This window comes from Scyliorhinus torazame, chromosome 3 (assembly GCF_047496885.1).
Source record: "Scyliorhinus torazame isolate Kashiwa2021f chromosome 3, sScyTor2.1, whole genome shotgun sequence".
NCBI classification, from domain to species: Eukaryota; Metazoa; Chordata; class Chondrichthyes; order Carcharhiniformes; family Scyliorhinidae; genus Scyliorhinus; species Scyliorhinus torazame.
Window position 1 is genome coordinate 156,052,992 of NC_092709.1, and position 22,700 is coordinate 156,075,691.

The window sequence follows — 22,700 nt, forward strand, 5'->3', positions numbered from 1 at the left end:
TGTGTTTCACTGCCTGCACGTGTGTGCAGTGACTTCGGAATAAAGGGTCCTGTGTGATGTTGGGCTGCTATGATCTGGCACTCGTGTGGGGTCCCTGCATACTGAAGGTTATCTGCTAGAAATGTGTGGGTCTTTGTACGTTTGACTGTGATGTCCCTTTCTTGTAACAACAGTGTCCAGCAAGCTGCTCTGATCTGGCTGACTGAACCATCCTTTAACCTACCATCTAACAATAGCTGCGTTGGGGTGTGCTCGGTTAAAATCGTTACTGGGTTAAGGCCTGTGATGTATGCAAAATACTGTACTGCCCAAAAGACTGCAAGTGCCGTTCGCAGGCTGTAAATCCTTGCTCTACGGGATCCAGAATTCGTGAGGTATAGGCTATGGGTCCGAAGCGATCATGTCTTTCCTGTAAGAGTACTGCTGATAGGGTTCGGTCGGTGGTTGCTACTTCTATGGCATAGGGAGAGTGTGGGTCTGGAACTTACAAAGCGGGGGCTGTGCCTAGGGCCCGTTTTAATTAATCGATGGTGTAGGTGTGCTGAGGAAGCCATTGCCATGGGGCTTTCTTTTTAAGGAGCTCTGAGAGTGGGGCTGCTTTTGTGGCAAAACCATCAATATGGTTCCTACAATATCCAACTAATCCTAAGAATGACCGGAGTGCAGTGATATTGTGGGGCAGTGGCAATTTAACTATTGACTCAATTCGCTTCTGTTCGATCGCTCTCTTCCCGTGGGTGATAATGGTGCCTAAATAAAGAACCTTTTCTTTTAAGATCTGGGCTTTTTGGGGGTTGACCTTGCATCCAATGGATTGCAAAAGACCTAGTAATTCCAAATGAAGCTTTACATGCTCTACCTTTGTGTCGTCTGTAGGAGTAAGTTGTCCACATACTGTATAAGGCATTCGGGGCAGGGAAATTTGGAAAGTCCGTTGGCCAATTGTCGGTGGAAAATGGAGGGGAGTTGTGGAATCCGTGCGGGAGGCATGTCCACGTATACTGCTGCCCTTGAAATGTGAAGGCGAACTTATATTGACAGGTTTTGTCTAGCGGGATGGACCAAAAACCATTGCTGATGTCCAGCACGATGAAGTACTTTGCCTGTACTCCCTGCTTGAGCATGGTCTCGGGACTCTTGGCAACGGTGGGAGCTGCTGAAGGGGTGACCTTGTTTAGTTCTCGGTAGTCGATGTCAGTCGCCAAGAACCATCGTGTTTTTTACTGGCCAAATTGGGGCATTATTTGTTGAGGCTACCGGCCGAATTACTCCTTGATCTAATAAGCTATTGATGACTTTTGAAATCTCACCCTCGGCTTGCTGTGGGAAACCGTATTGCTTCTGTGGCTTAGGATCGGGATCTGAAATTGTGGCCATTCCTGGGATGTTCCCACAATCGCGTTTGTGTTGGGCGAAGGAAGCTTTATGGTTTCTGAGGACCTCTCTAATTGTCTGGTCTGTACTAATTGTTTGCGGATCAAATCAATAGTCTCCTACTGAGCAAATCCTATGTTCATAGTCCCCTACTGTGAGCGTAGCGGGGGCTCTAGCTGCTTTGGCCATTTTCCATACACATCTATTCACGGGATCAAAGGAAAGGTTGTGGGAGCTCATAAAATCGATTCCTAGAATGTGCTCAGCTGTTTGGGGCATGTTGACTAAAACAACGGGGTGTCTGGTACTTATGGTTCCTATCTGAATATCTACGGGGGCTGTGAGGTATCCCTGCTGTACGTGTCCGGTAAATCCACTAAGGGTGATAGTGTCTGTGGTGGGCCATTTGTCACGCTGGAACATTGTGGAGGAGTATAAAGTGGTGCGGGACCCTCCTGTGTCCCAAAGAAATTCTACTGGATGTCCCCGGACTGTGCCTGTGACTGCTTGCCTGCCTGATTTGTCCCAGAGTGTGTCGCAAACCCAAATTGGGGAGTTCGAACACCGTCAATCTGTGGTGTTGATTGCTGAATTATCTGAACGGGTGCTAACACTATGTATGGGCCTAACATTGTTCCTAGGTAGGGGGCCTGGCTGTTGGTGGCGTTGCTGGTTCTGGGGGTTTTGTCGACATTCGCGGGCGTAATGCCCCATGTGTCCACAATTATAGCAACTTCCTGGTGCCTGTGCTCTGGGGTGCTGTCCTTCATGTCTACCCTCATTTATCCATGCTGGGTCCTGGTTCTAACTGGATGCATATTTGCTTCTATCTGTTTCTGATCTGCCTTCCTGTGTAGGGATTGTTCCCAAGCTCTGGAGAGTAGATTCAAAACCTAAACTTCATTATGTGTGGTCTGCGCGGTCATAATTCACACAAGCCTTTGACCTGCTTCTGTGGCATGCGAGACTAAGGTACGGGACCATTTAGTGGTGTCGTCCTCATTTAAGTGTTCGCGGTTCAAATCCCCAAATACTGCTTTAAAATGGATCCAAAGGCGACCTGTAAATGCGGTTGGATGCTCTCCCTTCTTTTGCCTGCAATGGTTTAAACCTTCTGCCAGATCTCCCTTGTTGTACCCGATTGCATCTAAAATGGCTGTTTTCATTTCCTGTAGGGTTCCTCCTGCTACATTCTGGGGTTCTGGCAAAGATGATCTGACGGACTGGTCAAGGCTCATTACTATAAGTTTAACTTCCTCCCTTTCGTCTAGACTGTACATAACCTTTTGCTGGCGTACTCTCTCAAAGAAATTATGCGGGTCTGCGGTGGGTTCGAATGAATCAATTTTTGCGCAGGCATCTCTCAATTGGGTGATGGATAATGGGGTGGTGTAAACGCAATCGGGCTCCTCCCAATCCGATGACTTGTGCTGTGTGGTGACCAGAATCATGGGGGTGTATGCTGCCTGTGCAGTCGGTGGTGCGGGTGCTTTCCTTTTTGGGGCATGGGGGGCTCTATTGTGATTTTCTGTGTCCTCCACATATCTCTGGGCGGTTTCATTTAGTTCTTGCCAAATGGGGGCACCTTCCTCATCTAAATTTTGTCCGAAGGTATCTCTAAATCCGTTTTGCACAGAAAGCAGTGACTGCAACTTCTCTATTTGTTATCTACATTTTGCGTGGTCTACTGTGCTCTGTCTTTGTTCTGTAGTGGAGCTATGGAGCGCTGGTAAAGCTGCCTTTAAACCCGCACATCGTCTCGTTAACTGTGCTACCTGCTGTTCTGTCTCTTCTCGTACTAATACTGCGCGATGTGTCTCTTGGTGGGCTTTATCGTACTGGATCTGAAAGCTGCTAAGGTGAACTAAACAAGATTGGTGTGCCCGTTTGACATCAGCCATCTCTTTATCTTTAGCTGCCAACTGATCCCAGAGTTGCTCATTAATCTTTTCATTTTCACTGTAGTTTCCCTCATTCTTCTCCTCTTTCTAAACTAACTGTCTGCGGAGCATCCTCACGACCTCCTCTGTGCCTCACAACTGTGCCAAACAGGACACTATTGCCATCGGCTTTCGAACTTTCGCTGCGTTTTTTCGTATGTACCTCGGTTAGGTTGTCCCACCAGGTTTGCCCTATGCTTCCTGGACCTAACTCATCATTTGAACAAAACTTGGACCAAAGGGGCCATCCTTTCCCCTTCAAATACTTCCTCAATTCCTCTTCCCATATGGGGCACTGCTCTGCTCTGTTGGTCGCTGCGACCTCGGGTTCCTGCGGGTTCATTAATCGTTCCATCGCTTTTGTGGCCATTGCTACTATTATATCATTTTTCCTACCGTTAATCTCTGTTTTCCTACCGTTAATTTGGGACGGGGGAATAAGGCGGTGATTCAAACAGCGGGTATGGCACAGGCAATTTTCCGGTTCACAATATTCCCGATAGTTTTATGCAAAATCTAACGAGTTTACCTTATATCCCTGTTAGTAGGCATACAAGTTAATACACACTTCCGAATCTTGGTGATTTGATCGATACGGGCCTTACACTTGTGGTTCTTTCACTTATTTTTTTCCCGCAATTGGATTTCAACGTTTTGTGGGTTCTCTCAGAGTGACAAAATCACTTCTAATCGAGTCCCAGCGGAGTCGCCAATAATGTTGCCAATTAATAATGATGCTCTTTAGTGTCGCCAGGTATCAAATGATACCACCACAAGGCTTTATCGGATATCGATCAAAGGACCACGCAACCAGTTAGTCAGTTCAAGTTCAAAGATGGTTTATTTACACACAAGAATTACTTTGACATGCAACACAAAACACAACAAGTTAAACTACACCTAACAACTATAATAACCTATACTTAACTTCAAGGCAACCGGCTCTATGCAGATGGACACGGCCTTTGTCCAGATCTTGCGTGGCTGGGTGGAAGAAGTGGCTCTGTTTCTGCTGGGCTCACCCGTCTGGTAGCAATCGTTGGTCTTGAACTTGTCTGTCTGGTCGTTATGCTGCACTTGGGTTGGCATAGGCCGGATCCAAGAGAGACCTAGCACATGGCTGCGTCTCTTCTTATCCCTCTGGGATTTCGCGCACTTTGGGGTGGTCCTTAACTTAGGTTAGGTGGATTGGCCATGCTAAATTACCCCTTAGTGTCCAAAAGGTTAGGTGGGGATACTGGGTTACAGGGAGTTTAGAAGGATGAGAGGGGATCTTATTGAAACTTACAAGATACTGCGAGGCTTGGATAGAGTGAACGTGGAGAGGATGTTTCCACTTGTCGGAAAAACTAGAACCAGAGGGACACCATTTCAGACGAAAGGGACGATCCTTTAAAACAGAGATGAGGAGGAATTTCTTCAGCCAGACGGTGGTGAATCTGTGGAACTCTTTGCCGCAGAAGGCTGTGGAGGCCAATTCACTGAGTGTATTTAAGACAGAGATAGATAGGTTCTTGATTAATAAGGGGATCAGGGGTTATGGGGAGAAGGCAGGAGAATGGGGATGAGAAAATATCAGCCATGATTGAATGGCGGAGCAGACTCGATGGGCCAAGTGGCCTAATTCTGCCCCTATGTCTTATGGTCTTATGGACAGGGTGGAGGCGTGGGCTTAAGTAGGGTGCTCTTTCCAAGGGCCGCGCAGACTCAATGAGCCGAATGGCCTCCTTCTGCACTGTAAATTCTATGATTCCATTAAAACAATAAAGCAGATAAACGAATATCGGTATAAAAAAGGGGCCTTTACACAAAGATGTAATATGGTCCAGAAATGTTAATGAAGAATAGTCAAAATGGATTTCAAAGAGGAAGGTCATGCTTGACCAACTTTCTGAATTCTTTGAAAAATTAAAAGGAAGACTATACAGAGATAATAAAATAGATGTACTAGACTTGGATTTTTTAAATGATTTGATACGGTATCATATAGTAGACACATGCCAAATGTCAGAACGTGTGGAATTAAGGGATATGTAGCCGAACAAGCATACTCCTTGCTAATAAGTCTAAATGCAGTTGAGGGGCAATGGAATCTAGGGTTACAGATTCAGAAATTATTTGACACAGCAATGCAAGTTAACAAGGCCATGAAAGGCACTGAGATTGTTTTCTAGGGGCGGGGAATTCAAAGTAGAAAAGTTAACCTTACACAGAACCGTAGCTATGTAAGAATATGGGACGTCAAAGGTATTTGAGGGATTAGGCATTGCGAAGAACTAAATGACCTGAAACCTTTCTCCAAAGCTACTGTTCTTCAAAAACACATTAATTTTGACTGTTGAGTTTGAGCAATTGCAACATCATAAATAATTCTGTTATTGCAAGAACTAATTATCATTGCCGGAAGCGACAAGGACAGAGTGAGACTTATCGATTCTCCAGCCTTATCTCATCTCTTTCTATATCGACAGGAATGCCCAAACCGTTATTAAATTGTTGAAATATAACCAAAAATTATCTCCTTTTATTATTTTTCAGCATTTAAGCTTTGCTAAATTGAAATTTTATATTGATGTTGCTATAGGTTCATAGCTGTTAGAAGTAGGGAAATATTAAATGCACCTTTACAGTTAGAACTCCTATTGTCAAGGTCCTGGATTACATCATCAACCAAGGAAACAGAAAACAAGCACAGAAAATCTTATGCTGAAGCTATAAAGCCGATGAGAGGCACAAGGCCTGTGCCTATGGCTGAATGGATTTTTCTGCAGTTCCGTTTTTGGGGGTTTATCGTAAGAAAGAGAAGCAGGAGTAGGCCATCCAGGCCTTTCAGCCTACCCAACCATTCAATGAGATCTGAGATGGCTGAACATCTACTTCAACTCAACATTCTCGCACAATCTTCATACATGGGCGGCACGGTAACACAGTGGTTATCACTGTTGCTTCACAGCACCAGGGTCCCTCTGAAAGAGCAACCCACCCAAGCACACTCACCTGCCCGAACCAAATACCGTCTGAACTTAATCTACACTAAGGGCAATTTAACATGGCCAACCCACCTAACCTGCACATCTTTGGACATCTTTCCACTCCTACTCCATAAACTCCGACTTGGGTGGCACGGTAGTACAGTGGTTAGCACCAGGGTCCCAGATTCGATTCCATCTTTGGTCATTGTCTGTGCAGAGTTTGCACGTTCTCCCCGTGTCTGCATGGTTTCCTCCGGGTGCTCCGGTTTCCTCCCACAAGTCCCAAAAGACGTGCTATTATGTAATTTGAACATTCTGAATTCTCCCTCTGTGTACCCGAACAGGCGCCGAAGTGTGGCAACTAGGGGATTTTCACAGTAACTTCATTGCAGCGTTAATGTAAGCCTACTTGTGACAATAAAGATTATTATACTTCAATACATTTTAATAAAAAATCATCATTCTATTTTCCTTCCTACCTAATTGTTTGCTGTACCTGCATGTTAACTATATGTGGTTTTCATACAAGAACATACATGTCCCTCGGAATACTAACATTTTACAGTCACAAACCATTTTGAAAAATATTCTGCTTTTATATTTTTCCTACTGAAGTGAATAACCTATTTCCCTCCAGCTTTGACAAAGGGTCACCTGGACTCGAAACGTTAGCTCTTTTCTTTCCCTACAGATGTTGCCAAACCTGCTAAGGCTTTCCAGCATTTTCTCTTTTGGTTTCAGATTCCAGCATCTGCAGTAATTTTCTTTTAACCGATTTCCCTTGACAGTCATTGTGCATCCTACGTCCCACCTAACTTTGCATTGTCAACAAACTTAAATACATCATACTCAGTCCCCTCAGCTAAGTCACTAACACATTGGCCCATAACCTCCTGGTTTCCCTCACCCCCTCCAGGACCGAGTCCGCCATCCACTCCCAGTCTGACCCACCATCCCCTCTGCCGGATTGACCCCCATCCCCCTCAGTCTGACTCGACCCAATTCCCACTCCAGGTCCGGCCTGAATTCCCTTTCCAGTCTGACCCCCAACCTTTAACTTCCCAGTCAGAGTTCCCCCCCCCCCCACCGGCCCCCACATCCCCTCCCAGTCCACGCCCCCCCCCCCCCGCCCCCCACCCAGGTGGACTCGCACTTTCTGTGCCACTGATATTTGTTCAGCTAACTGACCTATACCTTCACGTTTTCTCCTTCCCACCTTTCTTGAATAAGTTTGCTCCCTTCCAATTCATGAGGATTCTTCTAGAATCTAGAAAATTGTGGAAGATCCAAACCAATGCATCCACCATCTCTGTAGTCAGCTCTTTTAAAACCCTCAGTTGCAAGCTGTGAAATCTAAGGGATTTGCCGATTTGAGGTCCATTAATTTCTCCAATACTATTTCTTCACTAATACTAATTTCTTTAATTTTTTCATTCTTGTTATACCCTGCGTTGCCTACTATTTGTTTTTTTATTACTTTTTCTGAGTTACAAAACCAGAGCTCAGAGTGCGGACAGGGGCTAACCCCTAATCCAGCTCCTTGCCTGCTCCAAAAACCAATTCAAATTGAATCCAATTCATGGGCTCCACAAGAGTCATACCAGACACTTGATCTTAGCCAAAAGGCCGATGGAATGCTTTGGTGTCTTCCACTGTGCAGATGGATACAAAGTATTTGATTGATGTCTCTGTCATTTCTTTACTCCACTTCACCATTTCTCCTATCTCTGCCTGCAGGTGGCCCACATTCACTTTCACAAAGTAAAGCATCTTTGTTTAGTTATACCTGCCCTCGCACATTGAGGCATTTACATTTTATGTGTAAAAAGCTGCCCAACTAGAAGCTAAAAATATTGCACTGAGGGAAACAGGGCTTCTGGGATCTGAGTTAGCAGGATAACCAATTGCATTTCTCTTTAAACAATCAGTTTTAAAGATTGTGAAATGAACAGAGCATAGTCTCAGCAATAGAGTGAGTAAATCCAATGCTAAACTCTGGTACAGAACGTGAAATAAAGAGAGGGAAAGGAAGATTGCATTAAGAGAGAGGAATATGAGACCAAAACAAAAACTTGAAAAAAATTGAATTTTAAATTCCCAACAGTTAAAGAACTGAAGGAATGAAACTCTTTGTTGTAATGGTTATTTTTCAGTGTCTGAGAAGTTGATAGGATATAATTAATATGTTACTAAAAAAGTAAGGATGACACTCAGTTTTCTGTGGTGAGTTTAAGATATATTTACTGCATCAAAACATCCAGTTATTACAATATCATTGATGATCTGTAGCAATATTTTAGCCAAATGTCTTTTTGATTATTACACTCAGGATTAGGGATGCTGATGAATTGGGGCGAACACTTTGCATCGTTACAACCAATTGCCAATATCAAATGCACATAGATTGAGATATAATTGTCTCCTTTGTCCCAACTCGAAGAGCACTCACTACTACATTAGTATATATTTTTCCACTCTCCACACCAGTCACCCAACTGAGATTGCCAAATTGTTCCATATTGATCTCTGAATTTACAACATATGTTGAGTTTGCACATACTAAATTTCGGGTGCCCTATTAACCAGCATAATCCGTAAGGAGAGGAGAATCTCATTCATGCTGAGCTAGATTCAAGTCAAAATTTCATTGCTGAACAAACAATGTGTTAACCCACTCTACCATTCAATCTCCAGTGTGGAGCATTTGTTATCAATAAATAATTTGGTTTCCTATGCATAAATTTTAAATTATTTTAAAATAAATTCTTCCAACACCAACACTTCCAACTACATGGGTGTGTCAGATCAGCCCAGATTATTCTGGCACCCTATCTTCCCTTCCCTTTGAGAAAGTGCCTTGTTTCTATTCAACACTTCTCTCATGCAGTTCAAGTGGTTAGCATCTCTCCGTGTGAAGAAAATCTCGGTCATATTATTGCATGGTTCAGTTTCTGAGTACACCATTGTCACTTCATGACAACATAATAATTTGAACAACAGTGCATCTTTAGAGCTAAACCTGCATTGAGTCATGAAGCACCGCTTCCAGAAATTAATGGAGCTTTTAAAGCAAAACAACAGCAAAATCCACATCCCAACAAAATAATTTTAAAAAGGCGAGAAAGCATAATACAAAATAATCATGCTTACCCCATTTCTCTGTCCAACATTGTTCTGGAGCTGAATGAAAAAGGAATTGAGATGATCGGTTCAAGTTCTTGTGGAGAGTACAGTTTGGAATGCTTCAAAAGATAGCAGCCTACAAAAGCAAGTCAAAAACATTCATAATTTTAAAGCATTTGTAAACTCAATGTCTGCTCAATCTTCACCAAAAGCTCCCATTTCATGTAAATCATAGGTTTTGCATCCACTTCAGTCCTAAGTAGTATCGACCATTTCTCCACAGGGATAAATTAAAGAAAATATGAATGACTTTACGAGAAGTAGAACTCACTGTATATCCCCGTGACAAGGTCAAAATGCCACTGATCTCAGCAGCTATTTAGCATCACCAATCACAAATCAAAAGTGATAAGCTTAAAATTATTGCCTCTTCTATACTGCTGGAAAATAACCTACCTCTTAAAATATAACTTCACAAATGGACCAGTTCTTTTGGTAAAGCAGCAAATTTATGCATTTGAAGCTAAAAGAGTGAATAATAAGCACCTGGATTCCTGTTCTCTATTATTCTGCAAAGGTTCTCACTACAGGTTTAAAGAAAGGGTGATGATTGCCAAGCTGATTGGGTGGAGATGTGAATGAAATTCTCTGATTGCTTTAAAAGTCCATGAATCAGTGCACAATGGGGCTTCTGAGGCTAAATGGGAATGCAGATTCATCTGTTCCCAAGATAGAAATATGTTCGAATCAATTTGAGATGAACCAACTGCAATTTGGAGGTGTGCATCACTGTGGAACCCCATTTAAATGAATTGCATTTTGCTGCATGCTAATAATAAATCAGGAAGCACTTCAAAATCTTTCAAGCTCATTTTTTATGTCAACAGACCACTGCAACTAAATTAGCTGCTGGTTTAGCTCAGTTGGCTAGACAGCTGGTCCGTGATGCAGAGCGAGGCCAGCAGCGTGGGTTCAATTCCCGTACCAGTTTGAGCTTATTCATGAACGCTGCGACTTCTCAACCTCGCCCCTTGCCTGAGGTGTGGTGATCCTCAGATTAAATCACCATCAGTCAGCTCTCTCCCTCAAGAAATCAGCCGATGGTCATCTGGGACGATGGCGACTTTACGACTTACGCTAATTTACAGGTGAGGTGATTCTGCAGTTTATGGTAATGAAAAGAAAGCAAAGGGTCACCGGTTAGTTAATTTCACACTAATGCGAGAACAATATCTCGCTTCCATCCTCTAGGTGCTAAATATTCACAACTTGTAATTTAAATAATAATAAAAAAGGACTGCCTTCAGAACCTGTTAACGCAAAGTAATGCTCAGCCATTCTACAGGCTGGTCCCATTTGAGATGTAGTTAATATTTACATACGCGTGAACTAAGAGCAGAAGTGGGCCATTTGTAAGGCAGTTCCACCCATCACATTTCTAGTCTGGCTACACCCATTTTAGTTGGTAGTCAATAACTGTATACATTGAAGGTCAGACAAATATAGCTTCCAACAGGCCTTTTAGAAAGAAAATCATGAAAATAGAACACTGCAAGGTTGATGTCACCCATTTCTTGATTTAATGTGTTTTTTTCTTTAATCCTGCAGCATGGATGGCTCTTCGCCTTAATATCCTAATTTTAAACTATAAGAATTGCATTTGGTATTCCCTCGATTTAAAAAAAATGAACTGACTAGGATGGGTTGATGCAGATCTGAGGACTTCATGAAGATAATCTGCTCTACAGCAGAAACTGTATCAGAAGCTATTACTTACTCCTCCCCAAGGCTGTGGCTGGAGCAGCACCACATACATAGCAAACCTTGCATGAACAATTCAAGAACAAGTGCGACAACTTAATCCCCAATAATCACTCAGCTGATCCTGCTCATCACAAGATTCTTCCAGATAGGACTCCACCTGGAGTTCCACCTGGAGTTCCATCGGCAAATGCATAGGGTTAAACACAGAGTCTGTGATTACCAGAAATGATGCACCATCTATTAAACAGGAGGAAATCGGTTGCTCGACAATACCACAGAACAATCTATCTGTGCAGCAGCCCAATATTTGAGACATCATGACTTGTTGCACGTTCTTCTCGTGCAAGTAGACTTTAGTTTTAAAATCTATTGTTCAAACGACAAGTCATAAGTATCTAGGCTTCCCTGTAGAATTGTACATCTACAGTATTTAAAGAAGCAGTATGTCAGAGGTATCGATCTGTTATTTCGCCTGAATGTTTGCTATCCTGTGGCCAGCCAGGGAACACTTCAGCAGTCGAGGGCATTCAGCCTCTGATCTTTGGTTAAGCGTTCTCCAAGGTGGCCTTCAGGACACACGACAACGCAGAATCACCGAGCAGAAACTGATAGCCAAGTTCCGCACACATGAGTACGGCCTCAACTGGGGCCTTGGATTCATGTTGTATTACATTCACCCCCACCCCCCACCCCGGCAACCATCTGGCCTGGACTTGTGAAATCCTACCAACTGTCCTGGCTTGAGGCAATCCACACCTCTTTAACCTGTGATTATTCCTCTCTCCAGTCGCTCCATCTGGATCTGTAAAGACTTAATTACTTGCAAAGACTCGCAGTCAAAGTATTGTCTTGCATCATTGACTTTGTCTATATATGTGTTTCTGGAACTCATCTCTTCATTCACCTGAGGAAGGAGCTGTGCTCCGAAAGCTCGTAATTCGAAACAAACCTGTTGGGACTTTAACCTGGTGTTGTAAGACTTCTTACTGTGCCCACCCCAGTGCAACGCCAGCATGTCCACATCGTGGGCAGGATTCTCCCATTCGGCGGCAGAATGTCCACGCCATCGGAAACGCCGTCGCGTTTCACGACAGCGTGATTGGGCCGCTGGGAGTACTGATTCTGGCCCTACGGGGGGCCAGCACGCGCTGGAGCGGTTCACACTCCTATTCCGGCGTGAACTGTGCGCCGCGCCAACCCGCGCATGTGCGGTGGCCTCCCTCAAAGTGCCGGCCCCGACGTAACATGGCGCAGGAGTTCAGGGGCCGGCGCATAAGAAAATAGGCCCGGGGAACGAGAGGCCGGCCCGCCGATTGGTGGGCCCCAAACGTGGGCCAGGTCCCATCGGAGGCCCACCCCCGGGTTCGGAGCACCCCCCCACCCCCTCTCCCACCCCCCCCCTCTCCCCCCCCCCCCCCCCCCCCCCACCCACCCACCCCCCCCCGACCCTGCGCACAGAGTTCCCGCCGGCTGCGACCAGGTATGGACGGCGCAGGCGGGACTCTGCCTTTTTAGAGCGGCCCATCCGAGAATCAGCGGCCCAAGACCAGCGCCGCGCCAAACACGCCAGTGCCAATGGCGCCGATACTCCGCTCCGCCGGGCGGCGTGGCGCGATTGCGGGCATTCTCCAGCCCGGCACGGGGCTGAGAGAATCCCGCCCCATAGTTCTGAAGAGTCACACAGACTCAAAACTCTAACTGTCTCTCTCTCTCCACAGATGCTGCCAGACCTGCTGAGTTTGTCCAGCTTTTTCTGCTTTATTTCAGATTTCTAGCATTGCCAGTATTTTGCTTTTATCCCCTCTTAACATGATTAGTTCAATGAGACCAAATAGCAAATCAAACAAATAGGATGGAAGATGCGTACTGACAAGAAAACAAAAATGTTTCTTTTGGTAACATCATTGTCATATTTCTTCAGCTATTGGAGATCTGGAAGTATGGCAATTGGAGTAAGAGACAGAGTGACTGTGAGAATCTAAACTAACAACCAGATGTGGTTGATACGATAATGAACCTAGAGGAATTTAACAGATGTTTACATAAGGCAATAACAAGAGTAGATTTGAATGGGCTGTTTTGATTCAAAGCAGAATATACGCAGGTTGAAAAAAAGGTGAGGAAATAAAGTAAGTAAAGGATGAGTTTACTTTTTTAAACACTTAGATCTAAAGTAAAGAAATTAATTTAATCAGTTCTGGGAGGGGGCATTTTAAAAAATATTTTTTATTCTCCTCCTTTTCACATTTTCTCCCAAATTTACACTCAACAATAAATAATAATCAGTAACGAATGTAATGTCAATCCCCATATCAATAACAACGATAAAATCCTCCCACCAAACCCCAGACATTAGCCCGCATATTAACATAAACAAATGACAAAAAGGAATCAGGAATCACCCATAGTCACCGTAACACATACAGTCCCTCTCCCCCCAACCCTCCCAGCCCCCCCTAATGTTTGATGTAATCCAATTCTCAAAAGTGCATAATAAATAACGCCCATGATTGTAGAACCTCGCCATCCTTCCCCTCAGTTCAAATTTGACGTTTTCAAGTGTCAAGAATTCCAGCAGGTCCCCCCGCCACGCCAGGGCACAGGGTGGAGAGGATGATCTCCACCCTAACACCCTTCGGGCGATCAATGAAACGAAGGCTACAACATCTGCCTCTGCGCCCGTTTCCAACCCCGGCTGGTCCGACACGCCGAATATGGCCTCCCGAGGGCCCAGGTACAGTTTCACATGCACCAGGGAAGGGGCATTTTTAAAGAGACTGGGTGAGACAATGGAGAGATCAAAGGTAAAGAACGTATTTAAGGAGATACTGAAAACTATGAGAGGGGTAGCTGTTTAGAGTTGCCAACAGGCAGGAGGAATAGCTGGTCAGAATGCCCAGCAAGCCGTGTGAACAAAGCCACACCTGAAGAACCAGCTGCTGTTAGTCTCAAAGCACACACCAAGAGAAAACAAAGCACTGTGTGGTAAAAAGAAAATACAGACATTTTATATATTTTACAATCTAGAAGGCGTTGTTGAACAGAATGGGGAAGGGTAGATCTGAAGATGGTTAAAATCTTTTGGAACTGTTTTAAAATATTGTTTATTGTGTGAGCCATTTTTGCATTAAAGTCTAATTCTATTTTTGTTTTTTTCTTTCTTTGTAAACATTGACTTTATTATCAAATCATCACAAGTAGTTGGGGACATCATTTCGGTGTTTCAGACCGTCTCCTCATACTATACAAATTGTAAAAAAAAATGTTTTGGCAGCTGTTTCAAGTTTCTCTTCTGGGATTGGGCCGGTCGGCATTTGCCATTAGCCATGCCATAACAGTAGTCATATACATTGAAATAAATTGTTTCAAAATGATGCCTATAACCTTTCTGGAACCATAACTTGAATGCTGTGGTTTTGATTCCCCTGTTTCAAAGAAGGTCGCATTGATGAGGTTAGAAGATTATCTTGAATAACACACATGGCTTTAATGTAAGACAAATAGCCCTGGGAGCTCTGCATTTAAGTGTTTCAAAAAAAAAAAAATGCCCATGGGAGAGAGGTGGTGATGGGGGTGGAGAGAGACTGAAGCAGGGGTCGCAAGAAACTAAGAGGTGGACAGGCAAAGAAAAATGGAAAAACAGGGAGAAATTGAGGGAATGAGATAAAGAAATAAGACAAAGAAAAACAGAAAGGAGGGATTTGGACATCAGTGGTAAGACAAAAGAATTTGGGATACACAATGGCCAAAGGCAGAAAAGTATTCTGGAGAGAGGACCGGAGGAGGGGAGGATTTATACAAGGCTGGAAGAGTTTGCAGCAGAAAGACCGCAGGATACTTTGAATATTCAGATCAGGCTCTAATGACATTGTGGGGGGACAACTGCCATTAGTACCAAAGGTCTGCCATGTCAAAGCTGCCCAGTACTGCAAAGAAGCCCATTAGAGGGCATTAAAATACAGTTTTAAATTTTTTAAATTTTCTTGTGGGGCAGGTGGACCCCACATGGCAACACTCAAGCTTCCCTGGGTTTCCACTCTCACCCAGGGGCAATTCCTGTGTCGAGCCCTTCACATGCGTGCACATTGTGCTGGGGCCATGCCCATAATCCCGCCTCCAAGCAAGCTGATTTTATCAACTCGGCAGCTGCTTCTCATCCAACCTCCAGCCGTTTAGGTCAGGAGGTCAACAGGAAATATTTTAATAAGGGACAGCCGTTATAATCATCCAAATCGCTTTGTTCATGCTCCTGGACCCTAATAATATCCCAGCACTAGACAACAGTTCACTTGGCTGTGTTCAACTCCAAGAATGTGAATTGACTTCAGAATGTATGTCGGTTATCAGTCTGGAAGCATGATTTTGAGCTTCCGGTCACTTGTCTAATTATCTGTCTGTTGTAACCCTCGTGGAGGTCACTGCATCAGGACAATCAGATTCCCCGTGACCCACACTGAATACGAGCTTCCCCGTTAGTGTGGGCAGGGGTTCCCCTTAACAGGGGATCAGATTACAGTATAAAAAACCCTGACCTTCGGGGAGTGGAGATTCGGCATATTGTAAATATACCAAACCTCCGTTTTCTACCTGCTTGGTCAATGCGTTCTACTTTAGCAGATTCTACACAGTCCATTTTATTTCTCTATCCCACTCTGACCTCGTTTACACTGTTCAAGTGAAACTCAAATAAACTTAAGGTGCTGGCAATAGTTGTGTTCTCTCCTCCAGCACCCTCAATCCCACGTTTTTTTCCTGAATCTTTACTTCCTCATGCGCTGTTCAATCTCTAACTCCTTCCAGTTCTGATGAAATGTCATCAATTGACATGTTGACTGTTTGAGAATATAGAAAAGAAGAAATAGAAGCAGATAGGACTCCTCAAGCCAACCTGCTCCACCATTTAATAAGAACTTCCACTTTCCACCATCCTTTCACCATATCTCTTGGACTCCCTTTGTACCAAGAATCATACGTTCATACATACATACATACAAACATACATATTAGGAGTAGGCCATACGGCCCCCCGAGCTTGCTCCAACATTCAATAGGATCATAGCTGATCTGATTACAGTCTCAACACCATTTTCCTTCCGACCCCCCATTACTCTTTGACTCCCTTGTCAATCAAGAATCTATCAGAACTATCATAAAAATATTCAATGACTCTCGATTCGGGCTCACAGGGAGAAGACTGGACGGGCGGGCTGGACAGGCTGGTCGGTGAAATTTTACAGGTGGACAGGAGATATGTGGAGTCTCCGGATGAGGGGCTCCTGAAGGAGCGTCAGGGACTTCAAATGGAATTTGGGCTCCTGTCCACAGGTAAGGCGGAGGGGCAGCTGAGAAGGGTAAAAAGGGGCGGTGTATGAATATGGGGAAAAAGCCAACAGGCTGTTGGCGCATCAGCTGAGGAAACAGGAGGCAGCGCGAGAAATTGGGGAAGTAAAGGATACAGGAGGGAAGGTCGTTGTGGACCTAAAGGGGGTGAACGATGTGTTTGGGGAATTTTATAGCCGACTTTATAAATCGGAACCCCCAGCCAGGGAGGAGGGTATGAAGCGATTCTTGAGGGGGCTGGAGTTCCCGAGGGGAGTCGAGGAGTTGGTGGAAGGCTTGGGAGATCCAATCGGGCTTGGGGAGGTGACAGGCAGACTGGGGGCGATGCAATCGGGCAAGGTTCTGGGACCTGATGGATACCCGGTCGAGTTTTACAAAACGTTTTCTGGGTTACTGGGGCCGCTCCTGGTAAAGGCCTTTAATGAGTCCATGCCACTGGGAATGCTTCCCCCAAACCTATCACAGGCATTAATTTCCCTTATTTTGAAGCGGGATAAGGGTCCAGAGAGCTGTGGATCGTATAGGCCGAACTCTCTTTTGAATGTAGATGCAAAGTTGCTGGCAAAGATCCTGGCCACACAAATAGAGGACTGTGTCCCGGAGGTAATAGGGGAGAACCAGACGGGATTTGTGAAGGGACGGCACTTGGCGTCCAACATTAGGAGGCTCCTAAATGTTATAATGATGCCTGCGGAGGGGCGCGGGGTTGAGGTGATAGTAGCCATGGATGCAGAAAAGGCCTTTGACCGGGTGGAGTGGAAGTACTTGTGGGATATCTGAGGAAGGTTTGGGTTCGGGCAGGGATTTGTGGACTGGGTCCGGTTGCTATACCAGGCACCGGTGGCGAATGTAAGGACCAATCGGATCCGGTCAGAATACTTTAGTTTGTGTAGGGGGACAAGGCAGGGGTGTCCTCTCTCCCCATTACTGTTTGCCTGGCCATAGAGCCCTTGGGTCATCAAATGTTTGGCGGGAGATAGTGAGAGGGGGGGGAACATAGGGTCCCCCTCTTCGCAGACGATTTGCTCCTGTACATAACAGACCTGCTGAGGGGGACGGCTGGAATTATGGAGATACTGGAAGAATTTGGTCGGTTCTCAGGCTACAAGTGAAATATGGGTAAGAGCGAGGTGTTCGCGATCCAGGTACGGGGTCATGAGAGGAGACTGAGGGAGTTACCGTTCAAAGTGGTGGGTAGGAGTTTTAAATACCTGGGGATTCAGGTGGCTAGGGACTGGGGTCAGCTCCATAAGTTAAATCTGGCCAGGGTGGTCTAACAAATGAAAAGAGACTTCCACTGTTGGGACATGCTCCCGCTGTCATTGGCGGGGAGGGTACAGACTGTAAAGGTGACAGTCCTCCCGAGATTGCTGTTCGTGTTTCAGTGTCTTCCAATTTTTATCCCCAAGGCTTTTTTCAGTAAGATGAAAGCGCCGATCTCGGGTTTTGTATGGGCTGGTAAGACCCTGAGGGTGAAGAAGGTACTTTTGGAACGGGGGTGTGGGGAGGGGGGCTTAGCCCTTTCGAACTTTATGAACTATTACTGGGCGGTCAACACATCAATGGTTAGGAAGTGGGGGAGGGGTTGGTGTGGGAACGAGTAGAGGTGGCATCGTGTAAGGGTACGGGTTTGGAGGCTTTGCTAACGGCTCCCCTGACGTTCTCGCCGGCTCGGTACTCCACAAGCCCAGTGGTAGGGTCAGCCCTGAGGGTGTGGGAACAATGGAGACAGCACATGAGACTGGAGGGGCGTCAGTGTGGTCACCGATCTGTGATAATCACCGGTTTGTTCCGAGGGGGTTGGACAGGGGCTTTAGGAGGTGGCAGCGGGCAGGGATTGAGAGAGTTGGGGATCTCTTCATTGAGGAGGGCTTTCCGAGCCTGGAGGCATTAGAGGAGGAGTATGAGTTTCCGGGTAGAAACGGGGTTCGGTACCTACAGGTACGAGACTTTGTCCGGAGGCAGGTTCCAAGTTTTCCTCACTTCCCCCTCAGGGGACAACAGGAGAAGCTAATAGCTAAAACGGGGGTTGGGGAGGGGAGGGTCTCGGAGATATACAAGGAATTGATGGAGTAGGAAGGGGTCCCAATCGGGGAGGTGAAGAGGAAGTGGGAGAAAGAGTTGGGAGGGGAGCTGGAAGTTTGACTATGGGAAAAGGCCTTGAGGAGAGTCAATTCATCCTTGTCGTGTGCCAGGCTTAGCCTGATCCAATTCAAGGTGGTTCATAGGGCCCACATGACGGTAGCCCGGATGAGTAGGTTTTTCGAGGAAGTGGAGGATAGGTGCGGACACTGTGGGGGAAGCCCGGCGAATCACGTGCATATGTTCTGGCCATGTCCAAAGTTGAGGGGATTCTGGCAGGGATTTGCGGACGTCATGTCAGAGGTCCTGGAAGGGAGGGTGACTCAGAGTCCAGAAATGGCAATCTTTGGGATATCGGAAGATCCGGGGACCCAGGGGGGAGGGAGGCCAATGTTCTGGCCTCTTCCTCCCTGGTGGCCTGGAGACGGAATTTGCTGGGATGGAGGGACTCGGATCCTCCAAAGTCAGGAGTGTGGGTAAGCGACATGGCAGGGTTTCTCAGGCTGGAAAAGATTAAGTTCGCCTTGAGAGGTTCAACTTAAGGGTTTGCTCGGAGGTGGCAGCCGTTCATCGACTTCTTTAAGGAAAACTGAACATCAGCAGAAAGGGGGGGAAAGGGGGAGAGAAAATGGGAGGCTTGGCAGTATAAAATAAGGACAGGGAATCTAATATACGGGTAGTTAGGAGCTAGTGTAGGAGGGTATGTTGGGTATGTTCTGGTGATGTGGTTGTGTGCGTCGGGCCGCTCAGTTGCTTAGAATGTTAATTTGTGTTAAACTGTGAAAATTACAAATGCGTCAATAAAATATTTTCTAAAAAAAAATATTCAATGACCCTGCCTCCATCATTCTCTGGGGAAGAGAGTTCCACAGGCTCATGATCTGAGAGGAAAAAATTCTCCTCATCTCTTAAATGGGAGACCCCTTATTTTTAAACTTGCGCCCTCAGCATCCACCCTGTCAAGTCCCCTCTGGATCTCATATGTTTCAATAAGATCACCTCTCATTTGCCTAAATTACAATTATTCCTCATAGAATAACCCCATCATTCCAGGAATAAGTGAAGTGAATGTTTTCTGAATTGTTTCTATCTTAAATAAGGAAACCAAATCTGTATATAGTGCTCGAGATGTGTTCTCACCAATATCCCATATAACTGTAGCAAAACAGCACTCCTTTTATATTCCATTACCCTTGCAACAAACAACAACATTCCATTTGCCTTCCAAATCGCTTGCTCTACCTGCATACTAACTTTTTGTGATTCATGTACCAGGAGACCCAGATGCCTCTGTGCCTCCAAGTCCTGCAATCTCCTGCAATTTAAATAATGCTGCTTCATTCTTCCTGGCAAACTGGACAAGTTCACATTTTCCCACAATATACTTTGCCCACTCACTTATCTGCATCCCTTTGCAAACTGCTTGGGCGAATTGCCAGAAAATGTCAAAGTGTCAGATTCAGACAGAAAACCAGCATGTTTCCCGAAATATTTTTGCCATTCTTTTTGAAGGGGGGCATGTTTTGCACCATCATTATGAGGGGTGGGGCTTAAACACACCAGCAAGAGAAGTAGTGATTCCCACCAGTGCCACATCACATCGGTAGGGAACATAGCGCATTCCCGAAGTTATGGCTTTAAGCCCATTTTGAATATTAAAACATATTTAGATGAATGGTAATCAAGGGGGTGAACCTGATCATACCTGCTGGGAGGGGCCTGGGACATCACAAACTGTTTTGCACCCAAGGTGGCATGATGGCTTAAGTGGTTAGCACTTCTACATCACAATTCAGAGGACCCCGGGTTCGGTCCCAGCCCAGTGTGACTGTCCACGTGGAGTTTGCACATTCTCCTAGTGTCTGGGTGGGTCTTGCTCCCACAACCCAAAGATGTGCAGGTTAGGTGGATTGGCCACGCTAAATTGCCCCTTAATTGGAAAGAAAAGAATTGGATACTCTAAATTTTTAAAAATTAACTGTGCAAATTTTGTTCCAGGCCTCTCCCAGAATTTGCCACACATAGCTGGATTTGCACAGGAAAATCACGCCCCCCCCCCCCCCTCCATGTCCTCTTCACAACTTACTTTCCTACCTAGCTGTGTGTCACCAGCAAATATAGTAACCATACATTCAGTCCCTTCATCAAAGAAATTAACACAGACTGCAAATAGTTGAGGCCCTAGCAGTTATCCCTGTGGCACTCTACTGGTTACATCTTGCCAACTCAAAAATGACCCAGATATGCCAACTCTCTGCATGCTGGTGGCCAACCAATCCTTTATCCATGCTAATATGTCACCTTCCAAACAAAAGCTCTTATTTTGTGCAGTAACCTTTGATATGGCACTTTGCCAACTTTCTTCTGGAAATCTGAGTACAGCACAACCACAGGTTCCCCTTCATCCACATTGCTTGTTACTTCATAAGTTCATAAGATATAGGAGCAGAATTCGGCCATTCGGTCCATCAAGTCTGCTCCGCCATTCTATCATGGATGATATGTGCTTCATCTGCTACCCACAATGTTACAGGTCAAGAGCTGGATTGCAGAATTAGCTGGAACATCTCCTCCCTAGAACATGTGACCTAGGAGTGGCATAGGCAATTTAGCATCCCAAGCCTAACATCCTCAATGTGATCATTGCTGATCCCATCCTAGCCTCAACTCCACTGTTCTGCCTGTTCCCCATAACCCTTCAACCCATTACCAATTAAAGACCTGACTAACTCCTCCTTAAATTTACTCACTGTCTCTGCATCCACCGCACTCTGGGGTAGTGAATTCCACAGATTCACAGCCCTTTGGGAGAAGTAGTTTTTCCTCAAATCTGTTTTAAATTTGCTCCCTCTTATTCTAAGATTATGACCTCTAGTTTTAGAATGCCCCACAAGAGGAAGCATCAGCTCCACGTCTACTTTATCCACACCTTTTAGCATCTTGTACACCTCAATTAGATCTCCCCTCATTCTTCTAAACTCTAAACAGTTTAGGCCTCAAAGAACTCTAATAAATGAGTCAAACATGATTTCCTTTTCACAAAACCATGTTGACTCAGCCTGATCGCATTGAGATTTTCTAAGTACCCCCCTATAGCTTCCTGAATAATAGATTATCGCATTTTCCCTCTTATGGTCCCATCTGATTTATTCAGTAAGGTCCCAGAGTGGACCCTGGCTCAGTAGATCGTAACTTTTAATTTTTATTTAGACACTTGATTGAACAGGACTGCTGATTAACTTCGAACAAAAGAATAAAACTTTTATTAAACAAGAAAAGATTAACTATAGTTCACCCAGCTTTACTGGGATATACAGATTTATAAGGATTACACAAATTATAAATATACCATTTATTCGAATGTTCTCTGTAAGTGCACAGTCCATGTATCCAATGGGTGAAATGTGAGTCCCCACTCGTCACTGCCTTCCACTTCAAAAAGACCCATTTATTCTTACTCTTTATTTCCTGTCTGCTAACCAATTTTCAATCCATGTCAATATATTACCCACAATAATAATAATAATACTAATAATCGCTTATTGTCACAAGTAGGCTTCAATGAAGTTACTGTGAAAAGCCCCTAGTCACGACATTCCGGCACCTATTCAGGGAGGCCGGTACGGGAATTGAACCCGCGCTGCTGGCATTGTTCTGCATTACAAGCCAGCTGTTTAGCCCACTGTGCTAAACCAGCCCCTACAATCCCATGTACTTAATTTTGCACACTAACCTCTTATGTGGGGCTTTATCAAAAGCTTTCTGAAAATCTACATACACCACATCCACTGGTTCACTCTCATCCATTCTACTAGTTACATCCTCAAAAATACTTCAGTAGGTTTGCAAACATGAATTTCCTTTTGTGAAGGCTTTAGGTTATTCCGGACCTGATAATACTTTATTAATAACCTATGCTCTAGGTTAACCCACCAAAAGAGGGAAATCTGTTTCTCTGAGAAGACTCAAAATAGATCTCACGAAAGGAGAATGCTTTTCCGGGTCTCAGACAGTTAAACAGGATCTCAGATACTTTTTATGGGAAAACTTCAGATGCGTCACTCATAACTAAATCGTTACCTCAGTCGTCGTGGGTCCTACTCAT

General features: G+C 44.9%; 1 protein-coding gene across 7 annotated transcripts in view; it reads right to left on the minus strand.

Annotated features, from left to right (window-relative positions):
- LOC140408768 (LIM domain-binding protein 2) overlaps positions 1-22,700 on the minus strand; it is a 728,711-nt gene that overhangs the window by 648,343 nt on the left and 57,668 nt on the right. For all 7 annotated transcript variants that reach the window (XM_072496432.1, XM_072496430.1, XM_072496429.1 and 4 more), the window contains exon 2: positions 9,437-9,545. In XM_072496432.1, coding sequence (XP_072352533.1) covers positions 9,437-9,456 — 20 coding nt within the window. In that variant the 5' untranslated portion in view covers positions 9,457-9,545. The remainder of the gene's footprint in view (positions 1-9,436; positions 9,546-22,700) is intronic.